At 45.5% G+C, this 23,219-nt stretch overlaps 1 protein-coding gene across 2 annotated transcripts in view; it reads right to left on the reverse strand.

The window, feature by feature from the left end:
• LOC146189346 (sodium-independent sulfate anion transporter-like) overlaps positions 1-23,219 on the reverse strand; it is a 141,753-nt gene that overhangs the window by 111,067 nt on the left and 7,467 nt on the right. Inside the window, exon 1 of one of the 2 annotated variants that reach the window (XM_084604196.1) lies at positions 10,804-11,042. The exons of the other annotated variant lie outside the window; for it this stretch is intronic. Coding sequence (XP_084460322.1) covers positions 10,804-10,891 — 88 coding nt within the window. The 5' untranslated portion in view covers positions 10,892-11,042. Of the gene's footprint in view, positions 1-10,803; positions 11,043-23,219 lie in introns of those variants that run through there. 2 annotated transcript variants of the gene reach the window in all.

The following is a 23,219-nucleotide window of genomic DNA, read 5'->3' on the forward strand; positions in this document are numbered from 1 at the left end:
CGGTGTCAGTGCACGTTAAAGAACCCAGGTGGTCGAAATTTCCGGAGTCCTCCACTACGGCGTCTCTCATAGCCTGAGTAGCTTTGGGACGTTAAACCACACAAACCAACCAACCAAGCAAGGGTCCCCGGCGCGGGGCTAGCAAGACAAGAATTCACCTTCTGGGCATGCAGAAGCCAGATAAACATCGGGCATGATGTCAATAAAGTTAAGCTTTTGCTGTCTGCTCTACAAAGCGTACGATACGGGTATCAAGAAGGTAACGATACCAAGAATACGGGCCGGCCTCGCGTTTTAAGAGTGTCGACTACTCGAAATTGTAAGCTTGTCACTTCTGGCGGCTTAAGCGGTAGCGTAAGGGTCCTTATCATAAAATCCGGCCTCGCCGTCATCGGAGTGGCTGGTCGTGAATTGTTGAGATGGTCGTGACGTCACAGCCATGTGACCTGCGCACGGGAATTGCTTAGCGGGAACACCCCGCAACGCTCACGTAAAACGCGGACTGGGTGTGATCAGAATGTTACATTTTGTGCGAGTTAAAGCTAGCCATGTTCCAAATTATTAAACTTAATTATCAATCAATTTCACGTAAATAAATATTTTAAGTTTCGGTGGGGTTCTGACCCACGCCGTTTGGTTTAATAGTCAGGTGGTCAGGTGCGCTACCGATTATAGGCACCGCAAGGCCTGCTTATGCTGCGTGGGAATGAGCGGATGTTCATGTGCATGTCACGTGGTCTTTCACGCAGTGTCGTATATTACAACTGTATGCTAATGACCGTATGTGTAATTAGAGAGAACAGGCCGCTCTCCCGTCATAGTTTTAAGGCGAAGTTTAAGTGTCCCCTTAATGTTTGAGAAGTTCAGTTTTCGATCAAGTTGTTGTGTGGGGTTCATTGGCGCATTAGCAACAGGATGGGAAACCCTCTCCTCTCGAAGAAGGAAATTACGACTTAAACTGTTGTACCAAATTTACCACAACAAAACAGGCATTCGAAAGGAAATATACTTACATAGGCCACATTATGTTTCTGCTCGCACAGATCATTGTTTTAAAATTTTGGAATACAGTGCCAGAACTAATATGTATGCCAGTTCCTTTTTTGTTCGATTCATCAGTGAATGGAATCGGCTTTCAAGTCATCAAGTGTGCTCCATAAATGAAGATGTGTTTTTTTCCACTCTGTAACCCCCCTGCTGTAGCGCCCTCGGGCTAAGCGGGGCAATCATTGAATAAAAAAAAAATAATAATAAGTGGTCATGCGCCAAGCACGGGGTGAAAATTCAGTTAACAAATAAGTGTTTTCTTAAAACTGAGGTCAATATTGTGGGGCCGGGAAATGAGGACTATAATTTAAAATCTACCGGCTTTGTGTGGTGTCAATTCCACGTTTCTAGAAGATAATTTGGGCTGTTACAACGAGATTTAACTTCGTTAGCTTCACCGCTGGACCTTCAATAATCAGGTTTCCGCCGAAGATTATGTGGAGCCGGTACACTTAGACAACGTGACCACGCACATCACGTTTTAAAAAATGCCAAATCCTCGGCCGTCATAAAGTTCTAATATGTAGACTTTCAATAACGACTCTTCGAAGGGGTGTGACAATGTGGTCTATGTGGGCTCATTTACCTTCAATCAGGTTTTTTTTTTTTTTTTTCACATGCGGCCACTGTGTAAATTAAAGTGGGTGGTTCAGTTTAAGCGCCTTCGAATTAATAAAATTTAATGTACATTCACTGTGAGTGGCATGTACGGAAGTCTTGTGTTCAGACCAATTGCGAAGGCGACTGTTTACCACCTCATAATGTTTATTTTGCTGTTATCTACCTAACAAGGCGATATCATCTTCACTATTAGCAACACTACATCTCAACCATGTTCTGTGCAGGACGAAGCTATATCCTATACCTCTACAGATACTCCACTCGGAGGTATTACTGACTATAGTAAACTTTCCTCAGCAAACGTTTGAATCCAATCTATACCCGCCTCGATCCCTGCCGCTTCCTGGTACGTTTTCCTTCTCTTCGAATCAAATTCATCACCTTTTAACGGTAATCGATCATCTTGCCTCGTCATTAAAGGTCCTGCCCAAGCCCATTTCTTATTCATTTTCGACTAGGGTTTCACTAGCGCACGTTTGTTAACTGTTCCAGTTTCTTCCCTCTCTGAGCAACACAGGGGTTATTTTTATTTCCGCAGCTCGCTGAGCTGTCGCGTAATACGCAAACTTTGTGCTCAAAAAGCTGCCGGCTATTTGCGTTGCGTTCACAGTAGCGCACTACTCACACACCACTGCGACAGAAAATGAGATACGGATGAAGCCATTTGTGCATTTATCACGCCACCGCAGGATCGCCACTTCAATCGCACGCTGGGCCGAGTACGGTTTCACACGCTATCGCGGTTAGGCGGCCACCGCTGTGTAATCTGAGCTCTCCAGAACCCTTTCCAGCCATTCTTACCCCGGAAATGTCTTTGTGCGATGGCAAAGGGAGGGCTTCTTTTTTCTTCTTCTTACTCACAGAGGAGAGTTAGGAAAGGAATGTGGAACTTGAATACCCATGACCTCGATATGGATGCCCTTGTTAGACCATGACATAAAAACCTTGCCTTGATAAGAGTGTCCTAGCTTGGTATTAAACCGTGACGTTGCAGAAAATAGTGTTCTACGGTTCAGGACGACCGGTTAGTTCACGAGTCTCTCGCCAAGTGCGGTCAATTCTTCACTATAATGGTGTTTCTTCAACGCAACTATTCATACTACGGATAAATAAAGTGGGCAGCAAATTTGAACCTCGGACTAGAAATCAGCTGACAGCTATAGTTATACCGGTTTCCATTGGGCGAACAGGAGCACTTCTAGCTGCACTAAAAGTGCTCTCTCAAGTTTCAGCGCCTACCAGTGGTCGAACAGGAGCAGTAGCGTTGTGTTCTATTGGCAGAGGAGGCGCGCTTTGAGGTCCCGAGAGCAGCCGAGAGCAGTCCTCGGTGCTCCGCCGCCAGCGCCGGAGTACAGGGAGAACGGAAGAAGTCACGTGACCTTTTTGACGTCACTTCTCGTTATTCGCCCGGAGCACCGTTGCATACGGGCAATGCGAGCGCGGGAATAGTTTGATCACATGATGCCTGACGTCACGCGCTCCCCCTCGCTACGCTGCTCTCGGTGCAGTGTGAATGTTCCGTTGGGGAGACGAGAACGCGCGCCCCCAGTGCTCTCGTGCGCTGTTCTGGCTGCTCGTTGCTCTTTTTTCTGTTCGCCCAATGGAAACGAGTCCCATACAGGTTTGGGAAAGAAAGCAACTGAAGCGCAGCTAGAACACTTGCGAGAAACAGCAAATGGTCAAGGGAAAAAAATATTATAAGTCACTAAGCAGGCCAATGCGCGAACAATTAAGTTGAAGAGTGACTACACCACAATAATTTCTCTTTACTCCCACAATTCCTGAAACCTGTCTTCGTGCTGAATGCTTTTAAATGTTGTACCATTTGATTCACCACGAAGGCGAAAACTGGCGTAAGCGGCTGCATCGTGTGTGTGTGAAACATCGGCGTAGTAATGACACATTGGTTACAATGAAATGACGGCCGCACCGAAACATTCCCTCTACTAAGACATTGAGTACAATGAAAAACTGGTGATGGTAAAAGGCCGGTTACAGTCAAAAACCGGCTATACTGAACTAATATCGACACTTCAGTGACAAATGAAAGGGATTAAGTTATCATGAAGCCAGTGATTTATTCAAGTGTAAATAGTGGTAGGGCCGCAGAGGCACGCTGCGGGCTTTATATAGGCTACAGAAAAGTAGATAAAAACAATAGACGCATTATAAATCAAGCATTTCCTCCACATCAACGTTATCGCTCCTATTGATTTTTGCTTTGGAAGCCACCTTTACGGTCGCGAGTTAAGTTATTCTATTCTATGAAGAAATTATTCTATTCTATGAAATTATTCTATGAAATCTGAGATTTTCCTCATTTAATGAGTAGCACTGTTCATGTTTCAGCCCATGGAAAGTGACTCATTATTTTTGTATTTGATATTTCTTCGGAACGCTTATTTCTACCTTTGTTCAATCTCTGCTCTGCTCTGCTAACCCTGCTGTGCTCCTTCGAGGGCTTAAAGTTTCGAACAAACTAATGACCTGCAAAGGTCGGGTTCTCACAGATCTGGCTTCCAGCTTGGCTGGTAGGGCTAAAAAAACTGGGTGTGGGCAGCAGCCACGGAGATTTCCAGCCCTTGTTCCCATATGCACAAAAGACGTCCTGATTTCAACAAGTACAAGCGAAAGTAATTTCAAAACATTTCAAAACTCAGGACATCGAGGTTGAATAGAAAGTCGCCATTGGCGTTCATCTATACTGTGCTCTTCTCACTACTAATGAAAAAAAGGCGAAGTTTGACTCTGTTTTGCAGGATGTAACGATGTAACTCACGCAATGAAAGACCGTATTGGAGGGCTACGGAGTAATGTTGACCATCTAGTGTTCTTTAACGTGCACTAACGCCAAACAGCGCTCAGGTGCCATGCGTTTCGCCTTCATCGAAAAGCGTTCGCCGCAGAGTAGATTAAACTCGGTATACTCTATCAAGACCAGCAGTCTAGTGCCCTAGTCAAGGAGCCACCACGGCTCACACACCGGTACCATAATCCTAAGCTCTCCTGGCTGAGAGGTTCACCAACCGCTTCTGCCGTTTCGAGAAGGAATCGTAATTCATTACTACGACAGCCATCGCCCCTATACGGTTTTTCCCAGAGGACTGAACAAGGCGAGGGTGGTGGTGGTGACAAACGTTTATTGATTGCATGGGCCGGATCTTTGACTATCAGCCCTTACAGATACTGGGTGGGGTCCCTAGTATGGGACCCCAGTGGCGTCGGCCGCTGCCCGGGCGCGCTCGACCAAGGCCTTTTGGGCCTGCAGGTCATAGCAGCCGAGCAGGGTCGCATCCCAGTCCTCCCGAGTGGGGTTGGGGTGAGGAGGAATAGCTGGGTTGGATGGGCAAGCCCACACCATGTGGTAGATGTCCGAAGACTTCTCCGCACAGTGCGGACAACTGCCCGTAAAGGAACGAACTCCGCGGTGCCTGCAGACAGCACGTCTTCCCTGTCGTGCCGTACTCAAGCACTTTTACTCCAACATCGATGGGCGTTGCCTGCACTGCGGAGAGATCTGCGATATCTAGCTATCACATGTGGGCAAGTACTCAGAATCCCTCCCCACCTTCCACTTTTCACCTCCCCCCCCCCCTTCCCCTAGAGGAGTAAGGGGCTACCCCCTCAAATGCTCTACACTGGATTCTACAAATGATTCTAGTAAAGCTCTAGAAATGATTCTAGTAAAGCGGGCAAGAAACGGTGGGCCTCGTCGTGCTGTCTCATATTCTGGATACCCAGCGTGTAGCAGGGTATTCGACTGCCAAATTCTTACTAAACATTAAAAAGATTTCATCACCACCAGCCCCCCGTGGCGGGGCGAAAGGAGAAGTGCTTCGAACACAAACTTGAGGATGGGACATAGAAAGGCGTGATGGACACATGGAGAATAAACTTTAGGGTAAATGTTTCTCGGCGATTGCTGCTTCCAGCATTCACCACTTTATTTTGCATTGCACTCACGTAGAGACTAGGTCAATAACCGCAATGCAGATGCTAAAAATAGAACACTGGAGGAAGAGGACCTAGCGAATCGTATACTATCAAATTTTGGTACCAATACAATTGCGTTAGGGCCCTGTCCTTCGGTAAATCCGACGACGGCACTGTCGGCGTCATTGTCGTCATGAGCGTGGCAGTGACAAGAGGTAGTTGGCCGGGCAACATGGCCGTGCACGCACTGGTCGTAGGGTTGTATGTCGTCAAGAGACAACACGGCACAGTCGGGCTGGCAGGAGCTGCCCACTCGGGCTTAACCATTGAGATGGCAGGGTGAGATCGGAATCCAGCCTTCAAGGACCCTTGAATCGCGAGTCAGGCTGGCGACCCCTAGGGCACACAGGTAGTGCATTTATGCATCATTGGATAAAGCTGTGCATTATATCTATTCCTAGTGGTGTTTTCAGTGATGCTTACGTGTGCCTACTAATGAGCATGTGTGCGATAAGAGAGACACAAATTAATGATTAGTGATTAAGTGAGTAACAAAGTGCGCGTACGCAGGAGGACCCGCAGACGGGATTCATTAACGTTACTACGTCATACTCGTAAAAACGGGGCTCATGTGTCCCCCTATTTTTGTTTTAATATTAGTGGCGTTGTAGCCTAGGCATCGAGGTCAGCGCTGAAAAATATGTGTTGATGTTTCGGTAGGAGTCCTTTCTTTCTATACATAATGCCTTCACTTTCAATTTCATAGTTTATAACGCCTCGAATGACCCAGGTGACTAAGGATGTCGTAGTAAAGGTCTCCGCGTAGTTTCGATCACCCCGGTTTATTTAGCTTGTACTGACATCGCACAATACACGGGCGAATGGCAATGGCAATATTTCCGCACCCGGTAGAGCACCCCCAGATATAACGTACATAAATACCTATATAATAATGAAGCCTTTGAAACTAGCTGAGTCTAATCACCAATAGATAAACGTTCCATTTAAAAAGTAGAAATGTACGCTTTCTGTTCAGATGGAATATGAGTACTTTACAGAAAAGTATGCTGTTTTGGGTTATGCTCAGATCAGCGCGCCCCCGTGTGTTTGAAATACGCGGCGGTAAGAACGCGGAGAGTTTGCGCAGCTAAACCGTAGTTGACAAGTGAGGAAAACTCAGTGACTTTACTTTGCTTAGAGATAATCCGGATAGTTTAGAACGGTTCTAACGAGGCAAGCAAAGGATTTATATGTTTGCGTTCTGCAATAAACATAAACCGAACTGTGAAGGTCTACAAATGTTTTCTTTGTGGTCTTGTTGTTACGCCGATGTAGACAGTATATATATATATATATATATATATATATATATATATCTGCAGTTATGTACGGCTGTGGAAAGGGAAGTGAATGAGAGCGATTTTTTTCGCACCAAACAATTCATTACCATTCTTTACACACACAATATGCGACGCAAACATTATTGCGTAAAACAGGTGATGGGCACTCCCCCCATTCTCGTGCTTTAGCGTATTTTTTTTTTTAAATCTACCCCTACTACTGTGCAGTTCAAAATGAAACACCATGTGTATTTCTATTCCCACTTTAGAAAGCGCATCAAGATGGAGATGGGCGCAAGAAAAGAAGCTTTTGAGCACAGGTGGTAAGCTTCCCCGTGGTTTCCGATCCATCTGAAACGTATACGTGAGCGAAACTGATCCATAAAGCTATACAGTCCGTTGGACACTTTCCAATCCCCTCGTACCGCCATGTGAATAACGCAATATTGCACAGAACTAAAGAAAGTGCACTCGAGTTTCGTCCCTTTGTCAGTGAGCTCCAACAGTGAAAAGTCGCGTGAGGCGCGGGAAACTGATGAAGTGGCGTTGGGAGATAGTGCCGTGACGAACAAGCTGGATAGCGGTTCTTGAGTGAAGAAGCGAGATAAAATCGTTTATCAGCTATGAGAAGTGTTCATGGAGAGGAGACGAGTCCGCAGACATGAAAGAAAAAGAAACAAGACACGTGGAGCTTGAGAATTTGTGGCTCTGTCCAAGAGGCACTAGACACGAGGCCCGTACGCAATTTTGTTTCACTGCAGTTTTCTGTCTGATAACTTGGATGAAAAAGCTTCAGGGGTGCACTTACGTACATTTACGTGCAGTAAGGCGAAAGCCTTGGGATTCTATATGGGAGCTTCTTCCCAATTTTGGTTGGACCACATCTTAGAGATATAGGTCCCGTTATTGGAATGTCACTAACCAGAGCATATATGTGCACACTTGGCTTTCTTGGTGTTTGGCGACTGTGGCTTTCTCCGCTCTTTGATTTGACTGAGCACAGCGCAACTGTATTTGTGCCTGGCTTTTTTTTTTTTTTTTTTAGGCGGCGTGATGACACCATGTCCCTAGCTCATATCAAATTTGGATCTGTCGTGGGGGCTACCTAGAGACAAACTGTCCCTAAATTCACTCGTTTGTTTTTTAGCTTAATATATTTGTTCTTAGATTAAGCAAAAATATACCCTAGATTTAGAAACTAGTTTTTAGATCTAGGAGCATTTTTCTCCGCGTATGAAGCCACAATCGTTCACATATTTCTCAAGTGCCCTTCACAGGATCTTGTCACAGCACTGATAAGGCGAGAAAGGCTTTCGACTTAATAATGAAGGAGCTCGAATTGATACTGTACTAGCATATGCTTTGCTCAGTGGCTTGCACTAACGATGAAAGGCGAACACGTGCAGAGTTTAGTCTAAGGACACCGAACATACAAGCAGCTCCGTGACAACAGACAAGACGCCTTGGTTGGACCTCATGGCTGGAAAGGAAATAAATTTCTTTGTTATGCAAAGTATACAGCGCTTTCAGCTCCCGTTGTCGGCGCGTCGTAGGTGCCTTTGGCGCCAAAACGGGTACGTAATACAGCGGACATAGAAAAGTCCACTCTAAACGAACTTGGGCGAAATCTTCCGTCGGCTCCCTGCTGCCTATGCGCTGTGCTTCCGTCGGAAGAGCGCATGCGCCAACCACGGCGTCTTTCTCAGTCTTTCTAGCCCCGTGATAGACGGATAGAGTGCGCTGCGTGGGGTACCCAACACTGTGTCCCATTGCCCGAACAGAGCACGCGCAATACTTGTGGTGATGTGCGAGCTAAGCAAGATATCGAACCCTCACGTCCACAGGGCTGGAAGAATGACACCTTCCAGGGGCTATCCATCGGCGCGGCACTGAACATATTGTGAACAGTGAACTACGTTGGCGTGCTTCGGCTTGGCGAGGAACCTGTCAGTTCAGCAACATGTAACTGGCTGAAGGCTTTTTTTTTTTTTTTTTTTTTTTTTCAGCAGACAACTGAAGCGGAGAATGCAGGCCCCAAAGTACGCAGTTAAGTAACATGTAAAACGCGCCATGTTATTGGCTGAAGGCTTTTTTGTTTGTTTGTTTTTTCAGCACGTAACAGAAGCGGAGAATGAAGGTCCTAAAGCACGCTCCCAGCGCTCTTCTCAATCGCGTGATCAAACCACGAAGTGCAAACATCATGTAGCATCGCTTGCCGGCGAGAGAGAGAGACCCTTTAATGAAAAACAGATATTTTAGCCGGAGAATGCCCTCAAGAATGTGCAGCTGGCGTGCATTAATAGGCCTTCCGAGAAAACAACCAGCATGTCACGTTGATTGATGGAGGTGCAATCATTAAGTGGGCTGCGCCCAATTGTTCGCCGCAGATATCATCGGTGATCTGGGGGGCATGCATTGACTACTTTTTCTTTTGTCGCTATCGCGCGTTCTTCTAAGTGCTCCTATCACATTTTTGCTATGGCTTGCGGGCTGTTTTTCTTTTTTCTTCGCTACCGATCAAACGACTGCATTTTTTTTTTCTTGACTTATTCTCTGGCCTAACGTTTCATTCCCGCTCTCTTACATTCTCAAACACTATGCATATGAATGTATGCAGTCACTGTCGGTTAGTGTAATATGTGCTCTTGTTTTTAAATAGCTGTGCGAAATCTTGTTCAAATCACGTACTACGCGTGAAGCTTCACTAGGCTTCTGTGGATCAAACGAGCTTTGCTATTGATCATCTATTGATTGATAGTTCAATCGAGGATGCTTTACTAGACGAGCGTTCTATTCGCATGACGCTGATTTTTTTTTTTCGCTTATTTTAGTGAATGCCAATATTCTTTCTCGAGAAATGTGAAACGTCTTTCTTTTCTTGAATGAGACTTCTGCCTTTATTTCGATGATGATCACACGTTATTGCACATTACTTGCTCATTGCAAGCTTGACGATAATAAAATATTATCTGTATTATATTTAAAAACTGCGAAATACAGCTTCGCGCCTGTCTGATCCACAGGAAGGCATGTAAGGTGATGCCATTGCAACAGATGCAGGATAGAAGTAGGCCACACAAAGCGATTCGCATTCTAGACGTGTTTGCATTATGTTTCATCATCTGACACGCAAAGAGTGCATATAAAATAACACGATGTCTTTTAGAGCTTTTATAGGCAGGTTTAATTGGGCCACGGCGTCTGTTTCTTGCAGATGATTTAGAAATATAATCTACGGCAATGATAAAGCCAGGATGAAAATTTGAGCCGAAATTCCGGCGCTTATTGTCGTTTTATTCTGTCTGGAAGGCGTTTGTTCTCCTGAAGAACCGCTGGCTGTCGCCCGATTGTAGCTATAAATATCAGAACGACTGTCTCTTCATTGCAAATGGTTTGCGAACTGCTACATTTTTTTTTTTTTTTAGGACGCTATGAAGGACAAATTCCAAGAATTTCAGCAGTGCCACAGACGTAATGAAAAACAAAATCCTTCAACAACTAGCAGGATACGAAAGAATGTACTGAACGAATTCATTTGGACCAGCACATTTAGGTCGCTAAAGCACATGAAGTATTTCGAACTTAAAGAAACGTTTGCCTTTACCTTCCATTGAAGTGCGGTCGGGAGTCGTACCCACGACCACGTGATCGGAATCAGGACACCACAGCCAAGGCTACACGCGCAATGCGAAAGTCAAACTTTTGGCTACTGCAGTTGCAAAGACACTCCAACGCGGTAGACAGCGGCGTGTGAGCGGCGGTAGTGAGGCGATGTCACTTTTTCTCCCCTCCACTCGCCAAAGCAATAAAAAGCACATATGAAGGGCACCAACTTTAACCCGGATTACGACGAACCACTCACCCGCACGTGCAAGGTCCAAAAGCTGAAACGTCTGTTCTTTCGTCGACAGCATGACACTCTCCTCGAAATGTTCGTTTTTGAAGATCATGTAGTCTTTGCTGATTCTATTTTGCACGCGCTAACAAGTAGCACCAATCGGAGCTGCAGCCTGTGATGTCGAACTGGTACGCGGACCGACGTGCGAGCGGCCTGCACTACGCGGGTAGTCCTCGCTCGACACTATTAAAAAGAAGGCGGCGTGTTCACGCGTTGGATGCAACGCCAGCGCCCCGGATATTTTTTTTTTTCTCCGTTTGCTTTATTTACGCTCCAGTCACACAGACCGCGATACATTGCCACCTGCGCGCTCGACGGGGATCATCATGTCTGCTCCGTCACATCACTCGCCATTTTCTCCGCATGTGCGCATGCGCAAAAGGATGATGAACTCGGCGAGTCGGAGCGGCTTAGTAGTTTGAGCATTAGAATACAGCGCGAATTCACAAATACTAGACGATGCCTTTTTTGCTCGCACTTGTTCCTTTTGTTGTTCGCACTTGAAAAAGCGCGGCCACGCTCCAAAGCAGTGTCGGCAGCGCATTGTTAAATGATGTACTGATAATGAACTCGCGCCATCTCGATGGCTGCACGAATTTCTTGTTAAATGATGTATTGATAATGAACCAGAGCAGCATCTGAGACGCTAACTTCGCGCCATCTCGATGGCTGCACGAATTTCTGTTCTCCTGTTATCTCTCTTCGCTTGTGCACTGCATGCTACGTTGCTTAAGGAGAGTGCCTGAAAAGTTGGGCGAACGGTACTACGTTGTCCGAAATCCCGTTCGATTCGCCTCTACTACATGAACTTTGTAATTCGTTTTTGCAGTGCAACACGGTACCCTCCTGCACTACGTTATTTGCTTCAAAGTATTCAGACGCCATGTAGGTCCGATTCAGAAGCTCGGAAAGGCTGTGCACCTCCTCCGTGGTCAGTGGTGAAATGGTGCAGCTGCAGCCTCCGTGGAAGCTGGCCGTATTGTGATAAACTACGAATTAAGATACTCAGGTTATTTCATTCATCGTGCAGGACGGTGTCCGAGCTCTCCGAGGCAATTCTCGGCACCTTGTGTAAAAAGCACGTGCTTAGAGCAGGCAGTATGGTGGAATCTCAGTCTCGTTTAGCAAAAATCACACCAACTTGGGATCCAGGTAGAACGAAAGGAAGAAGATGGTTTGCGCGGTATGAGGAAGAACTGAACAAGGGTAAATGGGGTACGCCTCAGTTCGCAAATGAGCCAACGTTTCGCCAAGTGGACTTCTTTGTCTGGGCATAGCGATCATCACTGGTAGGGGTTTAAATACGCTTTTGCTTCCGAAGAAGAAAAGCTGGGGAGGGGAAAGTAGTGCAAAAAAAGTAGATGTGAAGGAGTGGGGAGGAGAGGATGGGTGAGAAGAAAGTGGGTCATGAAGTGCAAGAAAAAAAATCTTCAGTATGTATTTATCAGCCTGGATCCAGGGATTCTGTGGGATGGAACTTATTGTCCTCCGCAATGATGTTAGCTTTGATTGTGGTGTTTAACATCCCAAAGCGACTCATGCTATGAGTGATGCAATCTGCGATGCTATGGAAGACGTAAATAAAATGCAGTCTGTAACAGAAGCCCATACCTGCTCATACCCCGCCATAAAACAATTGAAAACAGTGACGAAGACACGTCATGTACCACAGCAAATCCAATGTGCGCTCATTAACAACGCAAAGATGTGCATCCGGATACATTGGATACACGACGACGCTGAGAAAGCTGAGAAGAGAAAAGGGGACAGCCTAATACACCTAGTTCCAAGCATTAATGTACTCCCACCAGGCCCCCGTTAGATGCCCGCTCCGTTCTCCCCATCTCATTTTTAAGAAAGTGTACAGGTACCCTCATTCCCCGTGCACTTTCGCCTCCCTCATAACCTAAGTAGATTTCAGGAGCTACCCTTTAGAGGGATAAGGGCTGCGGGGGTCCTTATCCCGTCGCTCACATGCCGTCAGGGACAAACTAAAGACGCAGGGTAGATGTTCGGCACCTGCTGTGGACCTGAGCAGAGGGCAAGGGCACGGATTTTACAGGAAGTAGGGCTATACGGCAGCATATTGGAGGACGGCTTCTCCAAACGCCATACCGGAAGCAATACAGGAAAGAGCCTTATCTGGTTGCTTCGTGAAAAGGTACCTCACACGATTTCCTGTTGTATATAGAGTCAGCTAATGATTCCTTTATTACAAGTGTGCGAAAAAAATAAAAGCACACGTGCATTTCGCGCCAGCTGCCGTGAGCCGCACATGAGTCGAGCATGGTTCATGGAAACTTCATCGCGTATTGCATTTGCGATTTGTTGTTCGAAAATTCTTTTGAAACGGCCCCGGATGTTTGCGGCTGTTGATGCGGTCGGCACACGACAAGCTGTAATTCGTTGCCGACGCAGGCTACAGCAACGATCCTATAGATACACTCAATTCGCTTTAGAAGAAGCCATTGCTAAGCCGAAATTTGAATAAACGCTGCACGCTAAGGGCACTGTCTATGAACTTAAAGAAACTGATGTTGCAGGTGCCAGTCCCATATCGAAGAAATCTTAGCTCATTCATCTTGGCGGTAGGCTGCTCTGACGACCGTAGCTCTAACCTAGAATTCTTCAGTATTGCCAGTTGTAAAATTTCTTATAGGGCCCTACCGCGGTGGTGCAGTGGTTAGGGTGCTCGATTGCCGAGTTCAGGGAGGCGGAATCGAACCCCAATCGTGGCGGCCGCTTTTTTATGAAGGCGGAAAGCAAGGTGGCGCCCGTGTGCTGCGCGATGTCAGCGCACGTTAAAGAACCGCACGTGGTCGAAATTTCCGAAGCCCTCCACTACGGCGTCTCCCCCTGAGTCGATTTAGGACGTTAAACCCCACAAACCAAAGAAACGGCGGCTCATGTTGGTCGAAATTCAGGCGTTTACAGATAGGAGTGGCGCTCATGATTATGTAATGAAATTGTGTCCATAATGGAAAATTTGCAATAGGTATAATTTCACACCCACCTAGCAACAAAATCAATTGAAAAGATGTAGTAGCGAAAATGCTTAGATGCCATAGCCATATATGTATAAAAAAGAAAACAAGCGCTTTTCAGAACGAAATGGTGACAATGATGGATTCTAGTAGACTGTGATTAAGTTGCAATTTTATTTAACCCACTTCCCGATGCTGGTTCAATCCAGAAGCACTCGAAAAATGCGTACTAAGACTACTCGCTTTTTGAAACGAGTAGTATCCCATACCTTCTTTACAACCCCTCCGCCCCCCCCCCCCCCCCCCCCCCACTTCCCCAACCGGACCGCATTCTGCATCCCTAAAGTGAACAGTGAACAAACCCCTCTTGGTGGCACATGGGTACAACGACGCTCTACTTCCTTTCCTGCCTAGCTTCGCTGCAGAACCACACAAATCTGCCCCGAGAGCATAGCTCACTAGTGCTAAAAAGGACAGGGAGGACAGCTACATCCAACTATCTGGATAGGTAAAAGCTGATTCAATGGTATTTTGTGGCGATGGTGGCGTTTGTCCGGAAGAGAAAGAAAGATTTGTTGACAACAAAACATTAGACTAAAAGATATCTCCTGGTTTACTTGGCTAATCTAAATGCTGCTTAGATGCTCTAGCGCACTTTGTTACTTCAAGACTCGTCCTTTACCAGTTGCTGCTCAACACTCTAGCGCATGTCGAGCTATAGCGCGGCGGGGTACAATTTGGGGCTTCAGCGAACACTGTCGAAAATTCGTAAATATACTGCGCTCAAAACAAAAAGTATTTGCAGGTACAAAGTCTACGCCGCAGCGGACAAAATATGTTGGAATACTCTTCTAATTATACCGCTAATTAACTTTTTAATTACCGCAGTTGGACGGTTAGTCCCAATGGGGAGTTTTAATCCGTGAACAAGACGATGTCATATTAGTTTTTGAAACAAAGAAAAAAGGGCTCGAAGAATTTCGACACTTCTGTCTGTACGGAACCAAACCTGAACGAAAGGGACGCGCAGGGAAATCGGCACAGACGCGACGTCAGGTGGTGACGTGTGCAGTAGCCACGGCGCTCAATTCGAACTGCAATACGGACGTATCCGTCGCGTCATATACATTATTTTGCCTCACTGTGCGATGCAAGACAAAGTCGTTGTTACCAACTGCCTGGTCATTATTTTTGAGAGTGACGAAGCGAACTTAAGAGCCTGACACGTCACAGTAGTGCCGGCAGTCTGAATCTGAAGTTATTGCCACTGCCGCACGTCATTTCCGGACGTCGCATCAGTGTCGAGCTTTCTGCAACTACGAAATGTTTTTTTTTTTTTCTCCTAACCATAGCAGAAATAATCGCTTAAATATCTGAAAAGTAATGCGGATACACTAATCAGTAAGTATTTTTTTGAACTTCAAACAATTTCAATATGATTGACTGATCAATTGATTGAATTAATGATTGATTAATTGATTGATCACCATTACTATCCCTATTTAGCCATGTACGGGTAATGTGTGACTGTAATACTACCTTCCACATTATGGGCACTGAAAAATCGATTTCTTCAGTATATCTGAGTTACATCGTAACCTCTAATAAGTGAAGTTGACAAGAGTCTCTGGCACATAACAGAATCAACCATCAAACAGCAAAACTCAACAACGGTTAACAAGTGTGATACAAGAAGTTATTAGAAAGGGGACATATACAGTATCCTCAGTGGATGTGTATATAAAGAACACACGCCACACGATGACTTAAACAATGCCTTTTCTTTATGCCACACGACGATAGAAACCTATGTACAACTATACAATAAGCCATTATTCAATGGTATAGAAGAGTTTTCGACTAAAAGCAATATTTGTCATTCATACACCTTCGATGGAATGCTCTATCGCCCGAAATAGTTTCGTTTGCAAGAAAATATGTTGCTGCGCGTTGCGTGCTTAATTTAGCATTGTGTGCGCAGGCTCTTATTGCGTTTGTATCAGTACGTTCGTTTATATATTCCAGGGTTTGGGCATCATTTCCTCCCAGCGCTGGAATAAGGGAGAGAGGAGGGTGCTATGGAGGCTGCAGCCCAGTGCCTCGTTTCCGATGGTGTATTGGCGAATTGAGACCATCTACCCCATTTTTATTAATCCCAATTGGTTCCCTCCCTGTTGTAATACAGCCCACGAGATGCAGGTATGCAGATGTAAAATCAATCATATGCTGCCCTCAGTCGACTGCACTGTAGTTGAACTTGTCTTTATCTCTGCTGCCCTTCTAACCAAGCATCTATCCGTCATTCCATTTACTTCAGCGTGCTTAGTGTACTACACATTCTCCCCTCACAATGCTAGCCTGCAAACCATTTCATCTCTGAAGCAAGCGGCATTCTGTCCATAGAGTAATCACACCGACGGGGTTATTGTCACTTCCTAGAACAATGTAGCATCGGATACCGAAGAATACCCCACTTGGTCGGGGCATTGCGTATTTCGGTCTGAAGCCGAAATTAGAAATTCGCATAGCAAACCAGAAAAAGAAAACGACAAGAATGCTGGTTTATCTCTTCTCGTAACAAAGAGACACTGCAATCTTACGAAATGGCTTGAATATCAAATCCGCCTAGTAGGTATGAAAACAGGACAAAAATACCTGTATTGCATTGTCACAATGTGGAGTCCTTGAGGTTCAATCGTAGACATGCGCACAAAAGCAACACGTTTTCGTTCAATGCGTGCTAGTGGTTGATTGTACCGCCACCAATAGATTGTTTAAAAAATATTTTTGAAATTTTCAGGAGGCTATAACTAGACAAACATACAAGGCTAAAATTTGACAAGCATACAAGGTAACATTAGGGCTAGCGAACTGTACCTCCACAGAAAGACTCCTGGGCTTGGGAGTAAACAACACCTTAGACGAGCTTGAGGAAGCACACCAATGTGGCCAGCGTTCCCGTACCAAAGCAGGAACGTCAACACTTGATCGCCTAGGACTAAGCATCAAGCTGACACTACAAGATACTAATACACATATACCAAAACACATTGCTAAGGGAATACGAATGAATAGCTAAGAATGTACATCCAATACACATATACCAAAACACATTGCTAAGGGAACACGAATGAATAGCTAAGAATGTACATCCTGTTCACCATGAGGGGAGAAGGAGATCTATAGGGCAAAAGCTCTACATAGCATATACAGCCAAGATGAACAAGTGGTATATGTAGATGCCGCAGAATATCAACAGAAACAAGCGTTCGGACTAGTGGTGGTGGACACGCAAGGTAGAGTGATAGCCTCCGGCACTATATCAAAACGATATCCTCGGAAACGGCAGAAGAGGCGACATTCGCCCTTGCCATCATGAACACCGAAGCTACTACTATACTCAACGACTATAAATTCGCCGCATGCAATTATATGAGGGGAAGAATTTCTCAGGCATCAATGAACATAGTGTGTCAATTCAAACAGTGAAACAGAATTATATTGAGTTGATATTGTTTCCGACTCACCCGGGAACCCTGGTAGGGAAGCGACACACATCAAACCTCGATGATTCGTCAACCCACCAGGGGACGCGAAGTTACTGAGAGTTTCTCGTAGGACTGCCTAGCGTCATTTCACGATATTACTAATCATTTTAAGCTAGAAAGGAGGATATTTCCCCCTCCAGGCAAAAGCATTATACATAAGGAGTAGCAGACCACCTGGACGCCACACCAGACGCGATCTTGCATAACTATTGACGTGTCAAAATTCTATCCCGTTGATTACGACACGGAAAGTTAACTATGTGATGAAATAATCACTTATTATCACGTATTGTAGAATTATTGACAGGAACCGCGTCCGGAATCACTAATACAGTTTCCTACCTCGAGCAATGGAACGCCGTCTTGATCAGCTCAGACCCAGGAGTTCAAACTCGGGTCATTGAATGGGCTACTTAGGTAGCTGCCAGCCGTGGACTGATAGCCACTTAACACGGATCATCTGAATTTTGCATTTTTTGACGAAATAAATGTTCTTCAATCCAATCCCAGGGGGAGCCATATTAACATGAGAGAGTTAAAGAGCTCCTTTTCCAGGAAATTCGCAGTAGGCGTGGTGAGCGAAAAACCTCGAGCATGCATGTCTCTGGAAGGGGGTGCTTGACAGGTGACATAGCCGATCACTGATTGGTCGTCCCGTTTTGTGAAGTCGCGGGACTATATGACGTGGACGAGTTGGTAGGAGCTGCCAACCAGGGAAGCTCTTTTGAGATGGCAATCGAACTTGGGACCCTTGGATCCCTAGCCAGACACACTACCTCTAGCCAAAGCACAGCGGAGCTTCATACCTCTGTCTGGTGGTCATACACACAATAGGCTGTATTAGGACTGTATGTTGATAAGCATGTGTGAACTATTAGAGACACTCTTTAGGTAATCAGTGAAAAAGTGAGTGGGAAAGTGCCTCCACGCGAACGAAGGCCCGCAGGGGAGGGTGCCGTAGGCGTGTGTCGTTACCGCTGTCGCATCATACTGGTAAAGGTGGAGCTTAAGGGGCCACTAAAATGCTACTTTCGGTAAACTTAAAATGCAATAAGTACAGAGTTGATATCTGTGAGTGAGTCAAACTTGAAAGGTTTGCGTGGATACGATAATTTAGAAATGATTTTTAAAACGTACTCCTGGCGATCACTCGCAACCGATTGCGGCGACACATCAAAGAGCGCAAACCTCCCCACTGACGTCACTGAGCCTGCTGTAAGCGCCCGCTCATTGGACGCTCCCGAGTGACGCCGGCGGGAAGGGGCATGGTTGGGTGCCATCGCCACTTGTTTTCTTTTTTTTTCTTGCGCGCCGGCGTGAGTCTGGTTGAAGGGGAGAGGAGGAGCGTTGTCGGCGTGAGACTGATTGAAGGGGAGAGGAGGAGCAATGCTTTCGATCGCCTAGGTGTTCGGTGCTATACTCCGTTTCATACATCAGGTGCAACGCAGCGAAAGCTACGCAAATAGTCCGCAAGAAAAAAAACAGGAGGCGTATCACTACGCACTCGTTCTGTAGGCGAGTGGTTCCTGCCAAAACGGGCTCTATTCCGAGCATACACGTTTGCAATAACATGCTCGCATGCTTAGACATCTTCACAGAGCGGATCTTATAGAAAAAATGCGCACCAAAGAACCATTTTCTCAAAAAGAGATGCGCAGCGCGGAGGGCACAGCCAGCGCCATCTGGTGGCACAGCTGGCAAGGTTGCGGGGCAGCAAAACGCGGCACGAACAAAAACAACATAAAAAAAAAACATTAGCCGAATCCGACCTTTTCTCCCTAAAAAAGGTGCTTTTTATGAAGTTGATGGGAAATGTAAAATGTATTAAGCTTGCAGACAAAGCAACTATTATTTTCTCTCGTCAAGAGCAGGCACTATTTTTTATCGCGGATGCGGAGAGCGCAAACAAGAGCTGTAGCTTTGGTAGTGTTGCACTTGATGTATGAAACGGAGTATAGTGTAGCTAGATTTAAAATGTTAGCATCGCGGAGATGAGTGATGGAATACCTACTGCTTGTGTGCATTTTATAATTATGGTAAATAGCATGTTGTGGGTCATTTAACGTCCCCTCAGTTTATTACAGGATTGGGACCGTCGAGATTGGATTCGCGGATATCGCAGAGCTTCCTGCGCATGCTTGCTTCAGTGCAAGATAAACGTGCGGACAAAGTTTCAAACAGTGAAAAAAATATTGCAGGGCGTATCTCAGATATTCTTGTATTTCCTCACCCCATTCTTGAGTACCAACACCTTCCAGTGGGTCCACTATTCCACCCTCTGTCTCTCTCATCCGCCCCGAGGTTTCAGAGGATTCTTCGTGGCAGTGATTCTCGGCATCAAATGATTAAATAAGAGAATTTATCAAGGCGCATCAAGTCTGCAACCTACAAAGTCTAGATCACTTCGAGGCTGCTAAAATAAGGGCGCAATTTTTAGAGTCGTAAAAAATGGTACTCTCTTATCATAGCAATCGCCGCTTTCTTTGCGCATTACCTGGGAAAGAGTTCTGCAAGGTAATTTCCTTTTCATATGTTGTATAGGTTCGCGATACGAACAGATATATCTAGAAGTATTCCCTCGGCAGGTTTCGTTTTTTCTGCCATTAATTTTCAAAAATTTCGCCGCGTTGTCTTTTTGTGGTAGTCCGGTTTACTTTAAAAGCGCAAAACAAACTTAAAAGAGCAAAATTTTGCTCCGCATCATAAGCTAGCGAGAGCATCTTTTTATGTTGATAAAAATATCTTTCACAATTTTTAAATAACGTCAAGTACCTTCAAAAACGCACACCGCTGCTGTTCAAAGGCAGTCAAGCTAAGTACCTAATTCCGAGGCAAAATGTTGTCAGTTATTCGAAACGTACACCATATATATCAATATGGTCCCAAAAAGTGTCTTAAAAAATTAGGGAGACGATCCAGCCTCGACTTAAGAGTAGACGCGAAGTACCTTTAACACCGCCTTATCATTGCAGGAATTTAGATTTTATTTTTCATGTCTAAAACATTTCAATTTTGAAATTGCTACTACTGTAATATCAGCATGCATCTCATGCACACGTTAGTAAACCCTACGCTCCACAACGCGTTCACTGGGCGCCCTTAGCACGCTTGGCATCAACGACCCAAGACACAAGACCCTGTGTTGGAGTGGCTTCCGAAAAGGAAGCACTGCTACACATGCGCGAATTGTAATGAATCACGGAGCGGAGGTGTGACGTGGTTTTTTTAATCCATGTTCTGTGTTTGTCGCGTATATTTTGTATGTGTAAAATCAGGTTTTGAAGTTATAAAAAAGGGGAAAAGAAAAAAACCCTCCGTAGCATTTGCACTGCGTGCCTGTCTGGCATGCAGAGGACTTGGATTCGAATCCTGAATAAGGACAACCTCCTCACCGATTTCGACTTCATTTGAACCTTTCCCTTATTCACTGTATAGCTTTATTTTGAATGTTTGAAATTCCCGCACGAGGTCATGTCGTTGCGACTTCATAACCCTCTTTTTCCGCCCGCATATTTCTGACACGCGATGGCGACTGCGCCGAGGGCTTTTCGACCGAATGAGCTGTAACACGCAATATTCCAGAGCTGCCGCGAAATTAGTTTCGAACACGAAGCCACATTGCAGAAGAATGGTTGGGTGGTCAAGTCAGTATACATCAATATTATGGCGAAAGCCTCTAATGGCTCATGATGCCGTGGACAATATGTGTCCCACTCTTGCGGCGGCTCTGATTGGCCGAGGCGGGATGACATCATAAAGGTCTCAACCAATCACAGAGCACCACCACGGTATGTGCGAATGCGTGTCTTATGTGATCATATGTCAATCAATAATAATTACTAATTAATGACTAAATAAACAATGTGTTACTTTAATAATAAATGAATAAACAGTCTAGTAATTAATTATTAATTAATGACTAATTTAGGTAATTATTAATTAGTGCCAGTTGCCTAGCAGATGCGGCATTCAGGCCTTCGCCTTTTACTTCTTTAGTCCCTAAAGTCTCTCGTAATTTTTGAAGAAAACAGCAGCGCAGGGGTGAAGAAGAAGCGACACAAACAGCGCAGCACTGACATCTCACCTCCATATAGGGAAGCGAAAAGAAGGTAAACAGCGCAAGGACCGCACGTGTCACTCAGTCAAACACGCAACGAAAAAGCAGCTACGCGACGCGGATAGTTCTTTTTTCTTTTCGTTTTTTTTTTATGTGCGATGCTTTACTAAAATGACCCACCTCCCCTCTGAAATATTTCACCTTGAAGGTAGAAATAAAACATAAAAGTGAAGTGTCCGTCTGTGCCGTCATTATATCAGGGAAACAACACAACCACAGTGCTCTTCCCCTCTAACCTCATTATGTGCAAGGCCACCAGATATTGCTTTAAAAGCACCGTTTAACCAAGTCGCACAGACGTACCTGCGTGGCCTAGGAGCAGCATATCTGACTAGTGTTGTAAGGGTGCTAGTAGGTTCGAATCTCATCTCACTCGTTCATAAACAGAAGCTGCCAGAAGCTGCCAGAAGATGGCAGCTCTTTTTAGATCTGACATGCCACGTGGTCTCGCTACTCCACACAATCCCCCGATCTATGAAAGTCTGGCTATGTCACTTGCCAACTATAGCACCTGCCATATTTTCCGAAATTACGAGGCTTCACACTGTCGACGACGCCACAAGACAATCTTTATCGACGTGGAGGAGTACCGAGGTAGTTACATTCACTCGTAAATATGCTTGTTTAACTCAGTGTGTGTTCTGCTTAAGTCTCAAAGCACGACCAATGAGGCGCGCACGTTTTTTGTTTGTTTGTTTGTTTGTTTGTTTGTTTGTTTGTTTCAGAGCGAAATGAAGCTCAAGCTCTAGTTTCGATTTTTTTTTTCGAAAGCAACACCATGCCAGCCAGCTCGCCTAATCGCAGATGCTCGTATGCCGTAACCGCAAATGGCAGGAGCTGCCAACTCTGGTCTTTCGTTCCACATGGGACGGTCATGTCAGAATCAGCCTGCCAGGACCCTGGTATTCACGTTACACCTATAGACCACTAAGGCAAGTTCATACGGCTTAGTTAAAGCGGGGCTTTATATGTTAGCTGGTAGCCTACACTATCGCGTCATAACCTTAAAGACGGAGCTTAAGTGTCCCCCATACCTAAATGCAATAAACGCCTTTACCACCACCACCTAAAACGCCGGTAAAATTTGGTGCGCTCAACAGAACGCTGGTTGTGTCCGATGCAACGCTCTGTCGCCCGCAGCCAAAGCTCTCGCTCTACACTCGTATGACACAGCCACAAATGACAGACGCAACGAAATCCTCAGGAGACAGCATGCAGAAGAAACGGACAAAGAGCGCGCTGCACGTCTCGAGAAAAGAAGGACGAGGGCTATGGCCGATTTAATCGTTGAGCCAGGAGACGTCAAAGATGGTCGGCGCGGAGACTTTGGGCGAGCACGAGTCGGCCACGCGAGAGTTTCACCGCCGCTTCACGAGCAACCCTTTTGGAATTACGTGTTCTAAGTGCGACCAGCTGGGGCATAAAAATAATCTAACACCGGTGAGTGAACCTATGCATCCGACTCTTCGTTCGGCCACAAGCGTAGCCATGCAGCCATTGCTTTCGCAATTCAACTAGGGTTAACCAGAGCTGAACCACAGCCAACTTTTTTGGCCAACGCAATTCCGGACTCTAAGAATCTGACCAATCTTCCCGTAAATTCCCCTCCCTTTTTTCTTTCAATAAAATGATTTAATCATCATCATCATTAAAATGAAAGTGAAGAGACCTTGAGCGGAGAACCGCGCACAAAGGGCGCAAACGCACACATGCATATACACACGCAGGCAC

Source organism: Amblyomma maculatum, chromosome 5 (genome assembly GCF_055883805.1).
Source record: "Amblyomma maculatum isolate TAMU_Amacu chromosome 5, ASM5588380v1, whole genome shotgun sequence".
NCBI lineage: Eukaryota > Metazoa > Arthropoda > Arachnida > Ixodida > Ixodidae > Amblyomma > Amblyomma maculatum.